The 21423-nt window shown below is 43.6% G+C and overlaps 1 protein-coding gene across 2 annotated transcripts in view; it reads left to right on the forward strand.

Annotated features, from left to right (window-relative positions):
- LOC115154661 (pyruvate carboxylase, mitochondrial) overlaps positions 1-21423 on the forward strand; it is a 103286-nt gene that overhangs the window by 72718 nt on the left and 9145 nt on the right. For both annotated transcript variants that reach the window (XM_029701111.1, XM_029701112.1), the window contains 8 exons: positions 7454-7598; positions 9270-9359; positions 9494-9715; positions 10434-10590; positions 10772-11012; positions 11177-11426; positions 17050-17294; positions 18164-18343. In XM_029701111.1, coding sequence (XP_029556971.1) covers positions 7454-7598; positions 9270-9359; positions 9494-9715; positions 10434-10590; positions 10772-11012; positions 11177-11426; positions 17050-17294; positions 18164-18343 — 1530 coding nt within the window. The remainder of the gene's footprint in view (positions 1-7453; positions 7599-9269; positions 9360-9493; positions 9716-10433; positions 10591-10771; positions 11013-11176; positions 11427-17049; positions 17295-18163; positions 18344-21423) is intronic.

Here is a 21423-nt window from a genome sequence, read left to right on the forward strand (position 1 = left end):
TCTACTTCCAGGAGCTCTTATTCTCTCCCTATTCACAGTAGAATTATGAAACAACGTTCTAAAGACTGTTGACATCTAGTGGAAGCCTTAGGAAGTGCAAAATGAACCCTAAGTCACTGTATACTGTACAGGCAATCACTTGAAAAACTACAAACCTTAGATTTCCACACTTCCTGGTTGGATTTTTCTCAGGTTTTTGCCTGCCATATGAGTTATGTTATACTCACAGACATCATTCAAACAGTTTTAGAAACGTCAGTGTTTTCTATACAAATATACTAATAATATGCATATCCTACCTTCTGAGCCTGAGTAGCAGGCAGTTTACTACGGGCATGCCTTTCATCCGGACGTCAAAATACTGCCCCCTACCCTAGAGAAGTTAACAAGGCACACCTTTTAATTGAGATCCATTCCAGGTGACTACCTCATGAAGCTGGTTGAGAGAATGCCAATAGTGTGCAAAGCTGTCAAGGCAAAGGGTGGCTATTTTGAATAATCTCATATTTTGATTTGTTTAACATTTTTGGGGGTTGCTACATGATTGTGTTATTTCATAGTTTTGATGTCTTCACTTTTATTCTACAATATAGAATATAGAAAAACCCTTGAATGAGTAGGTGTTCTAAACTTTTTGACCGGTAGTGTACATATAAGTAGGTGCAAAGTGACTAACAGGATAGATGGTTTTGAGAAAGAATTGTTTTTGCATTCAAATATGGCCGCACTGTACCTTAGTCACTGTCACCCTGTGAACCCCGTTCATTGCTGCTCACCACTATTTATTATCATTAATATTGTCATTTTTATTTGCTTACATTGGTGTTTTCAATAAGCCACTAGGCTGTAAATAGGCGCTAAGTGCAATGGTCAGGTCAATCTGAGGAAGATGTCAGCTTGACGACGAAACATCAGTCAGCTGTACTCATCTTGAACAATGGATTAAAGTGAGCTAAAATACATCTCTGCCTTTTTTTGTTGATTGCTCAAACTACTTTCTGCCTTAAATGAGTCCTTTCTGAAGTTTTTCTTGGTAAGCCATTCTCCTCTTATCAATTATTCAAAATTTTGATTAATTTGTATTAAAAGTCATTATCAATTATTTAACAAGTTGATCACAATGTTCCCCAATGCGCCTTGAATGTTAAGTTGTTGTCGAGGGGATGGGGAGTATCGGATTTTTCAGCGAATAAAGAAGATTGTAATTCTTGCTTGTTTTCCATGCAGTGGTCTGGGCCTGTACGGTATGGCATTCGAAAGAATCAGTACGGATGATAAAGACGAACACAGAGGACTACAGTAGGATTCTCAACCCAAACAGAAGAGATTAAGGTTAATACAGGTTAACACCAGCGCTATAGCTGAATCTGACAGCATGGCTTTTTACCCTGAGTTTGAGGGAATGAGACAAAGGAGAGGAGGGGAGGCTTAGCCCCATCTTCCTCCTCCTCCCAATGGTTCCTCTCATCCTTGTTTGTATTCTACTCTGGGCTAGTTGTGGGTTTTTAGGTGAGGAGGGGAGTGACTCAACCTCAGCCAGACATACACTAGGGATATATATATAGAGAACTTGGTACAGTGTAACACGCACCCTACAGTGAAACTGTTGTATGCGTCAAACCAATGAGAGCTTGGTCATGCTGGCCTCCTGACACAAACATAATGGTTTTGTAGTCTACTGATTTTCTTAGTCGTTTCTTATTTACTCTGGTGTGTATGAAGACGTGACATGGGTCTTTCACCACATAGACTTAACTCTCATTTTGACTATTGTGTATAATTTAGATGAAAAATGTGTGAATCTAATCTAGCTGCAGGAAATTTGTGGCATGATTTACCTGGTGAAGCTGCAGAGGGAAATTGATTTTGCTTCAATCCATAGTTATTCAGTCTGGACAATGGAGGATGGATGGCCCATGCCAGATGATCTTTTCTAGACCATGGACAGCAGTGCTCGGCACTCTGAACCATACAGAACAGTACTGTCAGTGTGCAGAAAATACCCACTGGGGCTGGCAATCTTCACAGCACTGTCAGAACCTTTGCCAGTTGACAAATTGGTGAATATTTTTGAGGCAAACTTTTTTTTTTGCCTTTCTCTTAATCATGACTGGCTAATTTGGAAGCGGTTTCATGGATGCGTAATTGATCACTCGGTCCAAAGAAGAGGCCTTGAAGCGTTTCCCAGATGTATTGTCCTCAAAGGGTTGTTTTTTTTCTCTTCCCGCCCACTTGAAGCAGTCATTCTGAAAATGTAATATAAATTAAACTAGGTTTGTTCTTGATGGTTTCCCAAGTTATTAACAGCAAGACTCACAAAACAATTAGTAGAGAGCAGGGAGTGTCAGGGCACAAGCTACATCTCATATTCTTACATAACTAGAGAACAAGAACGATCCCATTTTGTATGTTTTATTTACATCAACATTGAATACCAAATTTAATGAATTGCAGCATACTGTAATCATAACCATTATACAGATGCAACCATTATGGACTAATTTTGCTTTTCTCAAAGTTTACAAAGTTTATTTGGTTTTTGAACCGATATTTTCAATGCAGACTTGCTCATACAGTGCATTCGAGAAAGTGTTCAGATCCCTTGACTTTTTCCATGTTTTGTTATGTTACAGCCTTAATCTAAAATGGAGTCAGTAAAAATGTTTCATCAATCTACACACAATACCACATAATGACAAAGTGAAAACAACAGGTTTTTAGAATTTTTTGCTAATTTATTAAAAATAAACATACCTTATTTATATAAGTATTTAGACCCTATCAGACTCAATTGAGCTCAGGTGCATCCTGTTTCCAATGATCATCCTTGATGTTTCTACAACTTGATTGGAATCCACCATGTGGTAAATTCTATTAATTGGACATGATTTGAAAAGGCACACACCTGTCTATATAAGGTCCCACAGTTGACAGTGCATGTCAGAGCAAACACCAAGCCATGAGGTCGAGGGAATTGTCCAGAGAGCTCCGAGACAGGAATGTCGAAGCACAGATAAGGGGAAGGGTACAAAATAACTTCTGCAGCATTGAATGTCCCCAAGAACACAGTGGCCTCCATCATTCTTAAATGGAAGAAGTTTGGAACCACCAAGACTCCTCCTATAGCTGGCTGCCCGGCCAAACTGAGCATTCAGGGAAGAAGTGCCTTGGTCAGGGAGGTGACCAAGAACCTGATGGATACGTTGAGAGAGCTCCGGAGTTCCTGTGTGGAGATGGGATAACCTTCCAGAAGTACAACCAACTCTGCAGCACTCCACCAATCAGGCCTTTATGGTAGAGTGGGACGGAAGCCACTCCTCAGGCACCATAAGAACGCTGACCATGAGAAACAAGATTCTGTGGTCTGATGAAACCAAGATTCAACTCTTTGGCCTGAATGCCATCCGTCACGTCTGGAGGAAACCTGGCACTATCCCTACGGTGAAGCATGTTGGTGACCGCATCATGCTGTGGGGATGTTTTTCAGTGGCAGGGACTGGAAGACTAATCAGGATCGAGGCAAAGATGAACAGAGCAAAGTACAAAGATCCTTGATGAAAACCTGCTCTAGAGCGTTCAGGACCTTAGACTGGTGCAAAGGTTCACCTTCCAACAGGACAACGACCCTAAGCACACAGCCAAGACAATGCAGGAGTGGCTTCGGGACAAGTCTCGGAGTGGCCCAGCCAGAGCCCGGACTTGGAACCCGATTAAACATCTCTGGGGAGACCTAAAAATAGCTATGCAGCGACACTCCCCATCCAACTTGACAGAGCTTGAGAGGATGTGCAGAGAAAAATTGGGAGAAACTCCCCAAATACAGGTGTGCCAAGCTTGTAGCGTCATACCCAAGAAGACTCGAGGCTGTAATTGCTGTCAAAGGTGCTTCAACAAAGTACTGAGTAAAGGGTCTGAATACTTATGTAAATGTCTTTTCTTTTATTTATTTTTATACATTTGCAAAAATGTCTAAAATCCTTTTTTTGTTTTGTCATTATGGGGCAGTGTGTGTAGATTGATGAAGGAAGAAAAACAATTTAATACATTTTAGAATAAGGCTATAACATAACAATGTGGAAAAAGTCAAGGGGTCTGAATACTTTCTGAATGTACTGTATAATATAAACTCAACATGCAACAATTTCAAATATTTTACTGAGTTATAGTTCTTATAAGCAAGTCTTTAAGTTGAAATAAATTAATGATCCCCTTATCTATAGATTTCACATGACTGGGAATAGAGAAATACATCTGTTGGTCACAGATACCTTTTTAAAGAAAAAGGGAGGGACGTGGATCAGAAAACCAGTCAGTATCTGGTGTGGCCACCATTTTGCCTCATGCAGTGCGACACATCTCCTTCGCAAAGAGTTGATCAGGCTGAGGGGATGGCGGCAGGTGAATGGCACGACAATGTCACGGTATCTCTGTGCATTCAAATTGCCATCGTGTTTGTTGTCCGTAGCTAATGCCTGCCCATACCATAACCCCACCGCTCTGTTCACAACATTGACGTAAGCAAACCACTCGCCCACATGATGCCATACACTCCATTTGCCATCTGCCCAGTGCAGTTGAAACCAGGATTCATACGTGAAGAGCACACTTCGCCAGTGGCCATCGAAGGTCAATCAATCAATTGTATTTATAAAGCCCTTTTTACATCAGCCGATGTCACAAAGTGCTGTACAGAAACCCAGCCTTAAACCCCAAACGGCAAACAATGCAGATGTAGAAGCTTGGTGGCTAGGAAAAACTCCCTATAAAGGCCGGAACCTAGGAAGAATCCTAGAGAGGAATCAGGCTCTGAGGGGTGAGCATTTGCCCACTGAAGTCGGTTACGACGTCAGGTCAAGACCCAGGTGAGGACGACGAGCACGCAGAGGAGCTTCTCTGAGACAGTTTGTGCAGAAATTCTACGGTTGTGCAAACTCCATTTCATCAGGTGGAAGGTTTCAGATCATCCCGCAGGTGAAGAAGCCAAATGTTGAGGTCCTGGGCTGGTGTGGTCTGCGGTTGTGAAGCCGATTGGACGTACAGCCAAATTCTCCTAAACGAAAGGTGGCTTATGGTAGAGAAATGAGCATTCAATTCTCTGGAAACCGCTCTGGTGGACATTCCTGCAGTCAGCATGCCATTTGCACGCTCCCTCAACTTGCGACATCAGTGGCATTGTGTTGTGACAAATGCACATTTTAGAGTGGCCTTTTATTGTCCCCAGCAGAAGGTACACCTATGTAATGGTCATGCTGCTTGATCAGTGTCTTGAAATGCTCACTAAGAGGGATGTAAACCAATTTGTCCAAGTCTTTGTGCATATGGTACATTTCTAGGACATTTTATTTCAGCTCATGAAACATGGGACCAACAGTTTACATGTTGCGTTTTATATTTTTGTTCACTGTACATCAGCTGGTGAGCTACGGGGGAGCAAGCGATGAGTGTGGGCAGACAGGCTCAGCTCCGGCTCTGATTATAAACATCTTAATTCTTGGCTAATATGTTGGCATGCATAGCCTTTTTTTTAACCAATTCTGTTAGTTATTAAAAGAGGAATTTTGATATTACAGTTATCAACCCACTTGCCATTTAACATATTGCTTTGGCACAGTAGGCTTAATGTTGCATAAAACTTTGAAATGTATTAATTTGGAGAAAAAATGTAAAACCATAATTCCACCTTCACGTGTATGGCAGTGACAAATCTTAATCAATTTTAAATTCATGCTGTAACACAACAAAATGTGGAAATAATCAAGGGGTGTGTCCATATTATTTGATATTCTTTTTGTATTATATCATATTATTGTCCATGACTTTCTAGTCCAAGGACCGTATGGTTCAAGAGAAAATAGCCTAATTTAATGGAAAAAAGATTCTAATCAACAATGGGAATATTTTCAATTAACTCTGCAATTATTGACTTTTCACAACTGCCACCAATTTGGTACCGAAACATTTACAACAGAGACATATAACGGATATTTCATTCTGAAACCCTCATATTAAATACCAATGGTATTCACTAAGTTGATGGTTTATACACTGAGTATACAAAAAATTTGGAACACTTGCTTCTTACATGACATGGACTGACCCGGTGAATCAAGGCGATCGCTATGATCACTTAATGATGTCACTTGTTAAATCCACTTCAAGCAGTGTAGATGAAGGGGAGGCTTTTTTTTTTTAAGTGAGACAATTTAAACTTGGATTGTGTGTGTGTGCCATTCAGGTTGAATGGCAAGACAAAAGATGTAACTGCCTTTTGGCGGGATATGGTAGTAGGTGCCAGGCGAACGGGTTTGAGTGTCAAGAACTGCGACGCTGCAGGGCTTTTCCCCATGTGTATCAAGAACGGTCCACCACCCAAAGGACATCCAGCCAACTTGACACAACTGTGGGAAGCATTGGAGTCAACGTGGGCCAGCATCCCTGTGGAGTCCATGCCCTGACGAATTGAGGCTGTTCTGAGGGCAAAAGGGGATACAACTCGATATTGGGAAGGTGTTCATAATGTTTTGTACACTCAGTGTAATTTAGGATGGTTTTACAGCTTTTGTCATTCTTATTTGATTATTTTACATGTGATAAAGCCACACAGAGGGCCAGAGATAATTAAAGACACTTGTGATCATTTTGAAGTACACAAAAGTTAAGTTACTTAAAATCCTTAAGTTACCAAAATGTAGGTAGTTTACTGGTAAACTTAGAAAGTTTCCAGTAATGGAACCCTAATTATGACCAAAGAGGCTTATGTATAGCTTTTTTATTTTTACCCATAAGAGTAGGAGTAAAATATCTAAATGCTCAGCTCTTACTGTACAACCAATCTTCTACTTTGAGATGCTTTGTGGCTACAGGCCCTGTAATTAGGTCTACAGTACAGTACGAGCTCTGGCGCTGTGCAGGCTTACTAGACTATATGCTGTTTTGAAGTGTGTAGTAGAGATGGACTAAGATCTTGAGACTTGAGCAGTAGCCTATACTATCCTCATTCCTATTCTCTCATTTCTTCACTCTCTGTGTCTCATTTCTTCGCTCTCTCTGGCTGTGGCTTCTCGCTCTGTGTACCCCAGGGCACCTGAGACAGATGTGCAGCAGGGCACAGGGGAATATGCAGTGCATATGTTGAGGATTAGCTGGGATTCTGGGATTGTTTTGCTCACTGATCACATTGTGTATTCTGCGCCGTGTGTTTTGGCCTGATAGTGCTCACAGAGGATGGGACTCAGTGTGACGGTATTGAGTGTTGTAAGTCATTTGATTTGGGACTGACCGCAGAATGACCTCACAGCCCTCCAAGACCATTTGCACTTGAGCAGTGTTTTTGCATTTTCAGGCACTGCTCTCTCTTTCTTGGTCCCTGGTGTTCTATATCATGCAGACTGTCTTGTCAACCGTTTTGTCATTTTAACATCTCTCTCCCTCCTTCTTTTTTTTCTCTGCACAGACCAACATCCCCTTCCTCCAGAACGTTCTTAGTAACGACCAGTTCCTGTATGGCACCGTTGACACCCAGTTCATAGATGAGAACCAGGAGCTCTTCAACCTTAAACCGGTCCAGAACCGAGCCCAGAAGCTGCTGCACTACCTGGGTAAAATTGTCTTCAACTCACTGCAGTTACATGTTTGTTTTTTTTAAAACTCTGCTTGAACTCCATTTCAAACTGTTGTTTATTTCAGAATTCTATGTTTCTTTGTGTGTATAGATAATTATATTTGACATTTAGACATGTCAACACTTACTCAGTCATCTGAAGTGCAGCTAATGATAGTCTTGATTCATTTAACAATTAAAACTCCCCTCCCTAGATCAAGAGGTGTGTTAGTTAGTTGAATTCATGCCTGGCTGGCACTAAAGCCTGTTGACGGCACAACTGTTTCTTCAAGCATCGCCTACCCATGGAGTGTATTATATTGTACATCATGTCCTTGTCCTACCCATGGAGTGTATTATATTGTACATCTTGTCCTACCCATGGAGTGTATTATATTGTACATCATGTCCTTGTCCTACCCATGGAGTGTATTATATTGTACATCGTGTCCTTGTCCTACCCATGGAGTGTATTATATTGTACATCATGTCCTTGTCCTACCCATGGAGTGTATTATATTGTACATCATGTCCTTGTCCTACCCATGGAGTGTATTATATTGTACATCGTGTCCTTGTCCTACCCATGGAGTGTATTATATTGTACATCGTGTCCTTGTCCTACCCATGGAGTGTATTATATTGTACATCGTGTCCTTGTCCTACCCATGGAGTGTATTATATTGTACATCATGTCCTTGTCCTACCCATGGAGTGTATTATATTGTACATCATGTCCTTGTCCTACCCATGGAGTGTATTATATTGTACATCGTGTCCTTGTCCTACCCATGGAGTGTATTATATTGTACATCGTGTCCTTGTCCTACCCATGGAGTGTATTATATTGTACATCATGTCCTTGTCCTACCCATGGAGTGTATTATATTGTACATCATGTCCTTGTCCTACCCATGGAGTGTATTATATTGTACATCATGTCCTTGTCCTACCCATGGAGTGTATTATATTGTACATCATGTCCTTGTCCTACCCATGGAGTGTATTATATTGTACATCATGTCCTTGTCCTACCCATGGAGTGTATTATATTGTACATCGTGTCCTTGTCCTACCCATGGAGTGTATTATATTGTACATCATGTCCTTGTCCTACCCATGGAGTGTATTATATTGTACATCATGTCCTTGTCCTACCCATGGAGTGTATTATATTGTACATCATGTCCTTGTCCTACCCATGGAGTGTATTATATTGTACATCATGTCCTTGTCCTACCCATGGAGTGTATTATATTGTACATCATGTCCTTGTCCTACCCATGGAGTGTATTATATTGTACATCGTGTCCTTGTCCTACCCATGGAGTGTATTATATTGTACATCATGTCCTTGTCCTACCCATGGAGTGTATTATATTGTACATCATGTCCTTGTCCTACCCATGGAGTGTATTATATTGTACATCGTGTCCTTGTCCTACCCATGGAGTGTATTATATTGTACATCATGTCCTTGACTATTGAAATCTGACATCATCCGTTCACACAAATGACACCTTTACTATGAGTCATTATTTTACTTGAAGATATGCTGTCTGGTGTGTAGTATGTTTGTCTCCCATATAATGACATTGGTTGGTTTGAAATGCCTACAACGATGACCAACTCAGGGTTTTCTGATCCCCCTCCTGCTGTCCGGTTTCAGGTCATGTGATGGTAAACGGCCCCACCACTCCCATCCCAGTGAAGGCCAAGCCCTCCTCTATCGATCCTGTGATCCCACCCATTCCTCTGGGTAAGACTCCAACCCTACACAACCTCCTACCAGCTTCCTGTAAAACATCAGTTTTTCCCCCTTGTAGCAGTCAATTTCTGTGTTGATTTAGTCAGTACAACATAGTGAAAGCTGTATGTATTGATGTGGATTAGGTGAGCCTCCGGTTGGGTTCCGTGACGTCCTCTTGAGGGAGGGTCCAGAGGGCTTTGCCAAGGCGGTGCGTGCCCACAACGGTCTGCTGCTCATGGACACCACCTTCAGAGATGCCCACCAGTCTCTCCTAGCCACACGTGTCCGCACCCACGATCTCAAACAGATCGCCCCCTTCGTGGCCCATAACTTCAGCAATCTCTTTAGCGTGGAGAACTGGGGAGGTGAGCAACTCTTGTAGCCTGTACTCCTTTATTCTCTCTCTCTTTTTTCTACTATCACACTTTTCTCCATCTCAATCTGCACTTTCTGCTTTGCTCTGGCCCCGAATCTGCCACCTGCCTATGTTTCAGTGGCATCAATTCTAGACGTTATGTTTTCAAAAGTCACAGTTTTTCAGTTAAAAGGTCAAATAGAATCAACTGCTAGGGTGAAGGGAAAATATGACACCGCCCCAGGGCCAGATTCACATCGTTGAGCAGAGCAAGTGAGTCGACTGTACTGCGTCTGGGTTACTCAGGAGTGGGCTCTCCTCAAGTCTGAAGAAAAGGGGGGGGTGGACTTTTTGAAGTTGATACGGGCAGACTGGCGGTACGTTTCTAAGTGAAGACTGAAGAAAGGCTTCGTGTCTCTTCATCTGTAGAAAAGTGACTATGAAATCCATGTTTTATTTAGATAGCACTTTTTTTTTTTTTTACAAACTAAGGCCGCAGAAAATCATCTTGGCCCCCTTCGAAGCAAATCTATTGTGACAGTGTCCAAAAGCATTTTGATGTTGAGGGAGCTGGACATCAGACTAGGGAGGAAGTCCATCAGTCTCTGGAGGACTAGGAGAGATTGTCTATTCAGGGGAATCTGTCCATTTACTGTCTATGTTTATGGACTTTATCGTCAATGGAGTCTGTTGCTATGGCAGATATTGATCGTTCCTCTTCTGAGTAGGTGCCACTTTTGATGTGGCAATGCGTTTCCTGTGTGAGTGTCCATGGAAACGACTGCAGGAGCTGAGAGCTCTGCTGCCCAACGTGCCTTTCCAGATGCTGCTGAGAGGAGCCAACGCTGTGGGCTACACCAACTACCCCGACAACGCAGTGTTCAAGTCAGTACCTCTGCCCTGGATCAAACACCCCTACTCCAACCAGAACACACATCGTCTCAACCTCAGCCTTCACAGTTTGATGGTCATCGTCTGCATAGTATTTCTTGAAAGTATCACCCTTAAACCCAAGGGTTCTTCATTTGAAGCATGTACTCATCCACCTTTCAATGGTTCTGACCAGGTTCTGTGAGGTGGCCAAGGAGAACGGCATGGACATCTTCCGTGTTTTCGACTCTCTGAACTACCTGCCCAACCTGATGCTGGGTATGGAGGCTGCTGGGGCTGCCGGGGGCGTGGTGGAGGCCTCCATCTCCTACACAGGAGATGTGTCTGACCCCATGAGGCAGAAGTACTCTCTGGACTACTACCTGAAGCTGGCTGATGAGCTGGTCAGAGCTGGAACACACATACTGAACGTCAAGGTAGACTGGCACTGAACCCGCTCTGTCATCAAACCCAGTAATGTGGTTTATCCTAACCAATTACACATTTTATTTATATTACGCTATTTATAAATACTTGAAATCAGCGACTCGGACATAAATGGTCTGTGTGTCATGTTGTTGACTCCTCGCTCTTTCTTTAGGACATGGCAGGGCTGCTGAAGCCTGAGTCTAGCCGGATGCTGATTGGTGCTCTGAGGGACCGTTTCCCTGACATGCCCATCCACGTCCACACCCATGACACGGCAGGCGCCGGCGTGGCCGCCATGCTGGCGTGTGCCGAGGCCGGGGCCGACATCGTAGACGTTGCTGTGGACTCCATGGCTGGGATGACATCGCAGCCCAGCATGGGAGCCATTGTCGCCTGCACCAAGGGAACCAAATTCAACACAGGTGAGCTGCCAGCCAGTAGAAATATAGTGAGCTGCCAGCCAATAGAAATATAGTGAGCTGCCAGCCAATAGAAATATAGTGAGCTGCCAGCCAATAGAAATATAGTGAGCTGCCAGCCAATAGAAATATAGTGAGCTGCCAGCCAATAGAAATATAGTGAGCTGCCAGCCATTTAGAAATATAGTGAGCTGCCAGCCAATTGGAAATATAGTGAGCTGCCAGCCAATAGAAATATAGTGAGCTGCCAGCCAATAGAAATATAGTGAGCTGCCAGCCAATAGAAATATAGTGAGCTGCCAGCCAATAGAAATATAGTGAGCTGCCAGCCAATAGAAATATAGTGAGCTGCCAGCCATTTAGAAATATAGTGAGCTGCCAGCCAATTGGAAATATAGTGAGCTGCCAGCCAATAGAAATATAGTGAGCTGCCAGCCAATAGAAATATAGTGAGCTGCCAGCCAATAGAAATATAGTGAGCTGCCAGCCAATAGAAATATAGTGAGCTGCCAGCCAATTGGAAATATAGTGAGCTGCCAGCCAATTGGAAATATAGTGAGCTGCCAGCCAATTGGAAATATAGTGAGCTGCCAGCCAATAGAAATATAGTGAGCTGCCAGCCATTTAGAAATATAGTGAGCTGCCAGCCAATAGAAATATAGTGAGCTGCCAGCCATTTAGAAATATAGTGAGCTGCCAGCCAATAGAAATATAGTGAGCTGCCAGCCAATAGAAATATAGTGAGCTGCCAGCCATTTAGAAATATAGTGAGCTGCCAGCCAATTGGAAATATAGTGAGCTGCCAGCCAATAGAAATATAGTGAGCTGCCAGCCATTTAGAAATATAGTGAGCTGCCAGCCAATAGAAATATAGTGAGCTGCCAGCCATTTAGAAATATAGTGAGCTGCCAGCCAATTGGAAATATAGTGAGCTGCCAGCCAATAGAAATATAGTGAGCTGCCAGCCATTTAGAAATATAGTGAGCTGCCAGCCAATTGGAAATATAGTGAGCTGCCAGCCAATAGAAATATAGTGAGCTGCCAGCCATTTAGAAATATAGTGAGCTGCCAGCCAATTGGAAATATAGTGAGCTGCCAGCCAATAGAAATATAGTGAGCTGCCAGCCAATTGGAAATATAGTGAGCTGCCAGCCATTAGAAATATAGTGAGCTGCCAGCTAATCAAGAACTGCTGGCCAAGCTCTTCTATGGCAAGCCCAGTTGTACACACAGTGGGGAAGCAGTGAACCACTGATGGCTTTTTCATGAATTTGTTGGTATGTCGGAGCATTTAACAAGGTGAAAGGCTGAGACCTTAAGCCGCATGGAAGCATGCTATATTCAACAATGGCAAGGAAAACCAACTGTATGATCGACAATATTATGCTTCTGACTTGAGCTGTAGAAATTGTTTGCTAGTGACAACTGAATTATGCTGATGCTCAGTGTGTCGTCACTCTGCTTATCCCCTTCACCTCAGCAGTTGAGGAAAAAACAAAGACAACCTTAAAGGATATGACTTAGAGAATATAAACACGTGGGAGATGATGCGGTACATGTGCGGACTGTAATGTAAGCAGAGGAAAATGAAGTATGTTTGTTGTGGGGAGAGAGAGAGAGCAACGGGGAGCGGGGACTAGAGGAAAAGGCAGAATGAAAAGGCACAAGGCAGATAGGCCGCACATAGCTCACACACGACCCCGCGACCTTCAGTTAATTGAGACATTACTGCAGCAGATGAGTCTTAACCCGCTGTAATGACCTGGCCTGCAAGGCTCCGTAAAGCTCTGTCTCTGCGTGGGAACAGGAACGTGGTCAGAACCAAGTTCTCATGGCTGCAGCCATCCATGTTGCTAGGGGAACGGCCGTGGGGACAGATCTTTGCCCATGTGTGGCATTGTTATTTAGGAGGGAACCATTCAGCAGCAGGCTAGTGCTATCACCCTGCCACCACTTATGACTCTGACGGTTACAGTGTGCTTTGATTCATGAAAGATGGAGGACAAGGTTGAAGGGCTGTTGTTTTTCATTCCTATTGGTTAGATGAACAAAGAGTCGAAGATGATAGGAAACCCTCTGGAATATTCTCACAATTGATGAGCATCTAATCCCTCCTACAACAGCCATAAAATGGCTTAATAACTCTTTATTTTGTACACAATGAATCAGGATTTGATTAGCTGCTTGTAAACCCTTAATTAGAGCCTTATCGTAGGCCACCTGAAACAAAGTGGAGGCAAATGAAATAATGGAGTTGCTGTTTGTTTAGAATTGAACAACACTTGAGAATATAAAACTCCATCCATAATGAATTAGTCATGAGGAGCATGGAGGTAGCAGCTGCTCTGAAATGACTTGACCATGTACTGGTGTACCGTTGGGAATTCTACGCTACCTGAGCACTTAACAGTTAGTTCGTTGTTTCTCGTTCTAATCCAGTTATCTAGTTTTTATTCAAGGAAATGTCCTCTTTAGAAAATGAAATGTGTCAGGACTCTGCGAGATTATTCTGAAGCCCAATCCACGCTGTGAAATTGAGTAGTTTTCAAAATGATTATAACCCAGAAATTGTTTTGTTGGATGCAAGTCGATGAAAGCGTAGACGGCCTAGAGGTGCAATTTAGCATCTTTCTTTAGCTTGTTCCAATTTTCCATTTCAAAACATGTGCCTCTATGGTCTCCAGATTCTCTCATTCCGATAATTACTGTTCAAGGACACAAAGCACAACTAGATTTCCTGTTGGAGTGTGTATATGATTCTTCTCTCGACAAGCCGTTTTAAACCGATCAGAATGCTCACATTCTGAGAAAAAGACATGTTGTTTTCTTTGTTGATTTTGTTTGTTCCCGTGAAGTCTACCAATCTCTCTCGCTTTCTCTCTCCTGCTCCTTCTCACTGAGTAGAAGGCTGCCTAGGTAATTGAAATGTCAAGCAAATTCAGTCTTACTCCCTTCTCCCTTTTGAAATGTTGCGCTTTAGTGCAGTACAGTTCTTATCCATTTATTGTCAAATATATTCAAAATTAATTCCAAATATGACTTTTGGTGCATGAGACAGGATGATAAGACTGTTCTAATTTGTATTTCTTCCCACTAGTATGCTCTCTTACTTGTCTAAGTGCTCTTTTGGTCTGCTACAAAAGGTCGCTGGTTCGAATACACGAGCCGACGAGGTGAAAAATCTGTTGGTGCCCTTGAGCAAGGCACTTAACCCCCGAAAAATGTTACTGCCTCAGTCCCATTTGTTCATATTTATTGTGTTGACTTGTTTCTTAATCCTAACTAATGGTAATTGTTTACAGAAAATCCTCAAGTGCCTCATTTAGTCTTTTTCACCTTTCCTCTTTTTCGTGATCCCTTCTCATCCACATTCTCTTGCTCTTAAATGACTTCTGAGCACTTCACTTCTTTAATCTTTCTACCCATCCATCTTTCATCTGCACTGGGAGCTCCCCTCTGGCGAAGGTCCCTTGTTCTCTCCCGTGATGTGTATAGATCATCTTTAAGTCAGCTCTAGTCCTGAGGGACAGGAAATGTGGTCAATGTCACACTCTCTCTCATTCCCTCGTTTTCTCTTTTCAATTTCCTCCTCTCATGCTGATGGATATGTGCCAACAGATGTGTATGGTTTAGGGAGTGGGAAGCTTCAGATTGATATCAAAGCTTAAAATTCACTAGGCTCTGAGATTGGTTGGAGAATTTGTGGCCTGTGTGTGTGTGTGTGTGTGTGTGTGTGTCGGAGTTGTGTTTGTTGCCAGGTGAAGCATGGAGCTAATTGTAATTATAGCAACAGGCAATATGATCGGTCATCGGGTTTAAATGAGGGTATTGGCAGCAGAGGGTGCATTGACTGACTGACTGTTCCTGCTTTGGAAGCCTGTGAATGCCTAAGTGGTGAGCACCACACTGATAAACTTTAAAGTGTTCTCTGGCATGTCTCCCACATACAGTAGATTAACACATCACGTTTAACATGCAGTTGAAGTCGGAAGTTTACATACACTTAGGTTGGAGTCATTAAAACTCGTTTTTCAACCACTCCACAAATTTCTTGTTAACAAATTATAGTTTTGGCAAGTCGGTTAGGACATCTACTTTGTGCATGACACAAGTAATTTTTCCACCAATTGTTTACAGACAGATTATTTCACAATTCCAGTGGGACAGACGTTTACATACACTAAGTTGACTGTGCCTTTAAACAGCTTGGAAAATTCCAGAAAATGATTTCATGGCTTTAGAAGCTTCTGCCTAATTGACATCATTTGAGGCAATTAGAGATGTACCTGTGGATGTATTTCAAGGCCTAACTTCCGACGTTGTGCCTCTTTGCTTGATCATGGGAAAATCAAAAGAAATCAGCCCTCCACAAGTCTGGTTCATCCTTGGGAGCAATTTCCAAACATTCATAAGTACAAACAATAGTACGCAAGTATAAACACCATGGGACCATGCAGCCGTCATACCGCTCAGGAAGGAGACGCGTTCTGTTTCCTGGAGATGAACGTACTTTGGTGCGAAAAGTGCAAATCAATCCCAGAACAACAGCAAAGGACCTTGTGAAGATGCTGGAGGAAACAGGTACAAAAGGATCTATATCCACAGTAAAACGAGTTCTATATCGACATAACCTGAAAGGCCACTCAGCAAGGAAGAAGCCACTGCTCCAAAACCGCCATAAAAAAGCCAGACTACTGTTTGCAACTGCACATGGGGACAAAGATCGTACTTTTTGGAGAAATGTCCTCTGGTCTGATGAAAGCAAAATGGAACTGTTTGGCCATAATGACCATCGTTATGTTAGGAGGAAAAAGGAAGAGGCTTGCAAGCCGAAGAACACCATCCCAACCGTGAAGCACAGGAGTGGCAGCATCATGTTGTGGGGGTCCTTTGCTGCAGGAGGGACTGGTGCACTTCACAAAATAGATGGCGTCATGAAGAAGGAAAATGATGTGTATATATTGAAATAACATCTGAAGACATCAGTCAGGAAGTTAAAGCTTGGTCGCAAATGGGTCTTCCAAATGGACAATGACCCCAAGCATACTTCCAAAGTTGTGGCAAAATGGCCTAAGGACAACAAAGTCAAGGTATTGGAGTGGCCATCACAAAGCCCTGACCTCAATCCCATAGAACAGTTGTGGGCAGAACTGAAAAAGTGTGTGCGAGCAAGGAGGCCTACAAACCTGACTCAGCTACACCAGCTCTGTCAGGAGGAATGGGCTAAAATTCACCCAACTTATTGTGGGAAGCTTGTGGATGGCTACCCAAAACGTTTGACCCAAGTTAAACAATTTAAAGGCAATGCTACCAAATACTAATTGAGTGTATGTAAACTTCTGACCCACTGGGAATGTGATGAAAGAAATAAAAGCTGAAATAAATCTTTCTCTACTATTATTCTGACATTTCACATTCTTAAAATAAGGTGGTGATCCTAATTGACCTAAGACAGGGAATTTTACTATGATTAAATGTCAGGAATTGTGAAAAACTGAGTTTAAATGTATTTGGCTAAGGTGTATGTAAACTTCCGACTTCAACTGTAGATAATGTTTCATTGTATTTGTGCTGACAGCATCTATAGATGCCTATTATTCTCTCTGTTCTGCCCTCTCTTTGACAGGCATAACTCTGGAGAATGTCTATGACTACAGTGAGTACTGGGAGGTTGCTCGCGGGCTCTATGCACCGTTTGACTGTACAGCCACTATGAAGTCTGGCAATGCTGATGTGTATGAGAACGAGATCCCTGGAGGCCAGTACACCAACCTGCACTTCCAGGCTCACAGCATGGGCCTGGGACACAAGTTCAAGGAGGTGAAGAAGTCCTACACAGAGGCCAACAAGCTGCTGGGTGACCTCATCAAGGTGAGACAACCGGACTCCTGGTGTCCTTAACACTGGCCTCATTTTCAGCAATTCAAATTAAGTGCTAAAACTCACATTCCTCATTCACGAATTGTCTTTTCGGATTCATAATTATCGCTCTTAAGGCGGATTTACAAAAGTATTCTTCTGATTTTGAAGAGAACTTCAGAATGAATTGCCCACTCAATTTGTTCCCTCACCTTCCTCCTTTCACTCTCATAACTATGTGTGCGTGGGAGGGAGGCTCTACTGTCTCAAAGACAAAATAAAAAACGAAATGGGAATACGTTTGCAGAAAGTGGAGCCATTAATCTCGCTGCAGCCTAAAGTCAGATCAACCAAGGAGCTTTGAGCAAAGCTTATCTGTTCTGTTCTCCATGCTTCTGTCTGATCTCTCCAATCAATGGCATCTTCTAGCGTTTGGTCTTGCCTTGCTGGTTTTCATTTCCTAGGGCTTAATTAAATGATCAGAGATAGTTGACTTTCTGTTCTTCTCCTCCTTCGTTTCCTTCGATGTCATATTGTCCATATCACAGGCACAGTGAGTCGGTGTCTGTTCGATAGTGGACACGCTTACTTCACTTTCATTATGCATATTTTTTTCTCCTCATTTTAACCCCTTTCGTTGTCTTTTCACTGTTCCTACAGTTGGCTGCAAAAAATGTGTTTCTCAAACAATTTTCATCTGTCTCCCTTCTTGACTCGACCACACTTCTGTTTACTTCCAATTTGCACGTCAGCTTGAGGTTCCAATGGTGAAACACAATAGTCTATGACCGATGGGCTGTAGCACCAGTAATGTTGTGGATAAAATCTTTCATCTTGCTCCACCTCTCTCCACTGCCCACTCTGTGTCTGCCTGCCTGCAGGTGACCCCCTCCTCAAAGATTGTGGGCGACCTGGCCCAGTTCATGGTGCAGAACTCTCTGACGAGGGCGGAGGTGGAGGAGAGGGCTGATGAGCTCTCCTTCCCCCTCTCTGTGGTGGAGTTCCTGCAGGGCCACATTGGCATCCCACACGGAGGCTTCCCTGAACCCTTCAGGTCCAAGGTAAAACACACTTCACAAATTCCCAATAAGTCTAACTTCCCTTTGGCCCAAGTTATTTTCAGCTCGCAACAACATTATTTTTAACACGCTGCTGGGATGATTCTGTATGGAGAACATGATGATTGTATGGAGAACATGTATTTTACACTGAACAAAAATATAAATGAAACATGTGAAGTGTTGGTCCCATGTTTCATGAGCTGAAATTAAAGATCCCAGAAATGTTTCATACGCACAGAAATCGTATTTCTCTCTCAAATGTTGATCACAAATTTGTTTACATCCCTGTTAGTGAGCATTTCTCCTTTGCAAAGATAATCCATCCACCTGACAGGTGTGGCAGATCAAGAAGCTGATTAAACACCATGATCATTACACAGGTGCACCTTGTGCTGGGGACAAAAGGCCACTGTAAAATGTGCAGTTTTGTCTCAACACAATGCCACAGATGTCTTAAGTTTTGAGGGAGCGTGCAATTGCCATGCTGACTGCAGTAATGTCCACCGGAGCTGTTGCCAGAGAATGTAATGTTAATTTCTCTACCATAAGCCACCTCCTTTGGCAGTATGTCCAACTGGCCTTACAACCGCAGACCACATGTAACCATGCCAGCCCGGGACCAGCTCATCCGGCTTCTTCACCTGCAGGATCGTCTGAGATCAACCACCTGAACAGCTGATGAAACTGTGGGTTTGCACAACCGAAGAATTTCTTCACGAACTGTCAGAAACCGTCTCAGGGAAGCTCATCTGCGTGCTCGTCGTCTTCACCAGGGTCTTGACCTGACTGCAGTTCTGTGTCGTAACTGACTTCAGTGGGCAAATGCTCAGCTACAGTGACCACTGGCGCGCTGGAGAAATGTGCCCTTCACAGATGAATGATGGTTTCAACTGTACCGGTCATATGGCAGATTGCGGACAGTGTCTATGGCGTTGTGTGGGCGAGCGGTTTGCTGACGTCAACGTTCTGAACAGAGTGCCCCACGGTGGCGGTGGGGTTATGGTATGGGCAGGCATAAGCTACAGACAACGAACACAATTGCATTTTATCGATGGCAATTTGAATGCACAGAGATACCGTGATGAGATCCTGAGGCCCATTTTCGTGCCATTTCCTCTGCCGCCATCACCTCATGTTTCAGCATGATGCACAGACCTACAGTACCAGTCAAAAGTTTGGCCACACCTACTCATTCAAGGGTTTTCTTTATTTTACTATTTTCTACATTGTAGAATAATAGTTAATACCTCAAAACTATGAAATAACATATGAAATCATGTGGTAACCAAAAATGTGTTAAACAAATCAAAATATATCTTAGATTCTTGAAAGTAGCCACCCTTTGCCTTGACAGCTTTGCATTCTCTCAACCAGCTTCACCTGGAATGCTTTTCCCACAGTCTTGAAGGAGTTCCCACATATGCTGAGCACTTGTTGGCTGCTTTTCCTTCACTCTGGGGTCCAACTCATCCCAAACCATCTCAATTGGGTTGAGGTCGTATGATTTGTGGAGGCCAGGTCATATGATGCAGCACTCCATCACTCTCCTTCTTGATCAAATAGCCCTTACACAGCCTGGAGGTGTGTTGGGTCATTGTCGTGTTGAAAAACAAATGATAGTCCCACTAAGGGCAAACCAGTTGGGATGGCGTAACATTTACATTTCCGTCATTTAGCAGACGCTCTTATCCAGAGCGACTTACAGATTGGTGCATTCACCTTATGATATCCAGTGGAACAACCACTTTACAATAGTACATCTATATATTTTTATTTTGGGGGGTTAGAAGGATTACTTTATCCTATTCCAGGTATTCCTTAAAGAGGTGGGGTTTCAGGTGTCTCCGGAAGGTGATGATTGACTCCGCTGTCCTGGCGTCGTGAGGGAGCTTGTTCCACCATTGGGGTGCCAGAGCAGCGAACAGTTTTGACTGGGCTGAGCGGGAACTGTGCTTCCGCAGAGGTAGGGGGGCCAGCAGGCCAGAGGTGGATGAACGCAGTGCCCTTGTTTGGGTGTAGGGACTGATCAGAGCCTGAAGGTACGGAGGTGCCGTTCCCCTCACAGCTCCGTAGGAAAGCACCATAGTCTTGTAGCAGATGCGAGCTTCAACTGGAAGCCAGTGGAGTGTGCGGAGGAGCGGGTTGACGTGAGAGAAATTGGGAAGGTTGAACACCAGACGGGCTGCGGCATTCTGGATGAGTTGTAAGGGGTTTAGTGTCACAGGCAGGGAGCCCCGCCAACAGCGAGTTGCAGTAATCCAGACGGGAGATGACAAGTGCCTGGATTAGGACCTGCGCCGCTTCCTGTGTGAGGCAGGGTCGTACTCTGCGAATGTTGTAGAGGATGAACCTACAGGATCGGGTCACCGCCTTGATGTTAGCGGAGAACAACAGGGTGTTGTCCAGGGTCACGCCAAGGCTCTTAGCACTCTGGGAGAAGGACACAATGGAGTTGTCAACCGTGATGGCGAGATCATGGAACGGGCAGTCCTTCCCCGAGAGGAAGAGCAGCTCCGTCTTGCCAAGGTTCAGCTTGAGGTGGTGATCCGTCATCCACACTGATATGTCTGCCAGACATGCAGAGATGCGATTCGCCACCTGGTTATCAGAAGGGGGAAAGGAGAAGATTAATTGTGTGTCGTCTGCGTAGCAATGATAGGAGAGACCATGTGAAGATATGACAGAGTCATGTGACTTGGTGTATAGTGAGAATAGGAGAGGGCCTAGAACTGAGCCCTGGGGGACACCAGTGGTGAGAGCACGTGGTGCGGAGACGGATTCTCGCCACGCCACCTGGTAGGAGCGACCTGTCAGGTAGGACGCAATCCAAGAGTGAGCCACGCCGGAGATGCCCAACTCGGAGAGGGTGGAGAGGAGGATCTGATGGTTCACAGTAGCATGGTAGCCATGCTGGTTAAGTGTGCCTTGAATTCCAAATAAATCACAGTGTCACCAGCAAAGCACCATCACACCTCTTCCATGCTTCACAGTGGGAACCACACATGCGGAGATCATCCGTTCAACTACTCTGCGTCTCACAAAGACACAGAGGTTGGATACCAAAACTCTCCAATTTGGAC

This window comes from Salmo trutta, chromosome 19 (genome assembly GCF_901001165.1).
Source record: "Salmo trutta chromosome 19, fSalTru1.1, whole genome shotgun sequence".
Lineage (NCBI taxonomy): Eukaryota > Metazoa > Chordata > Actinopteri > Salmoniformes > Salmonidae > Salmo > Salmo trutta.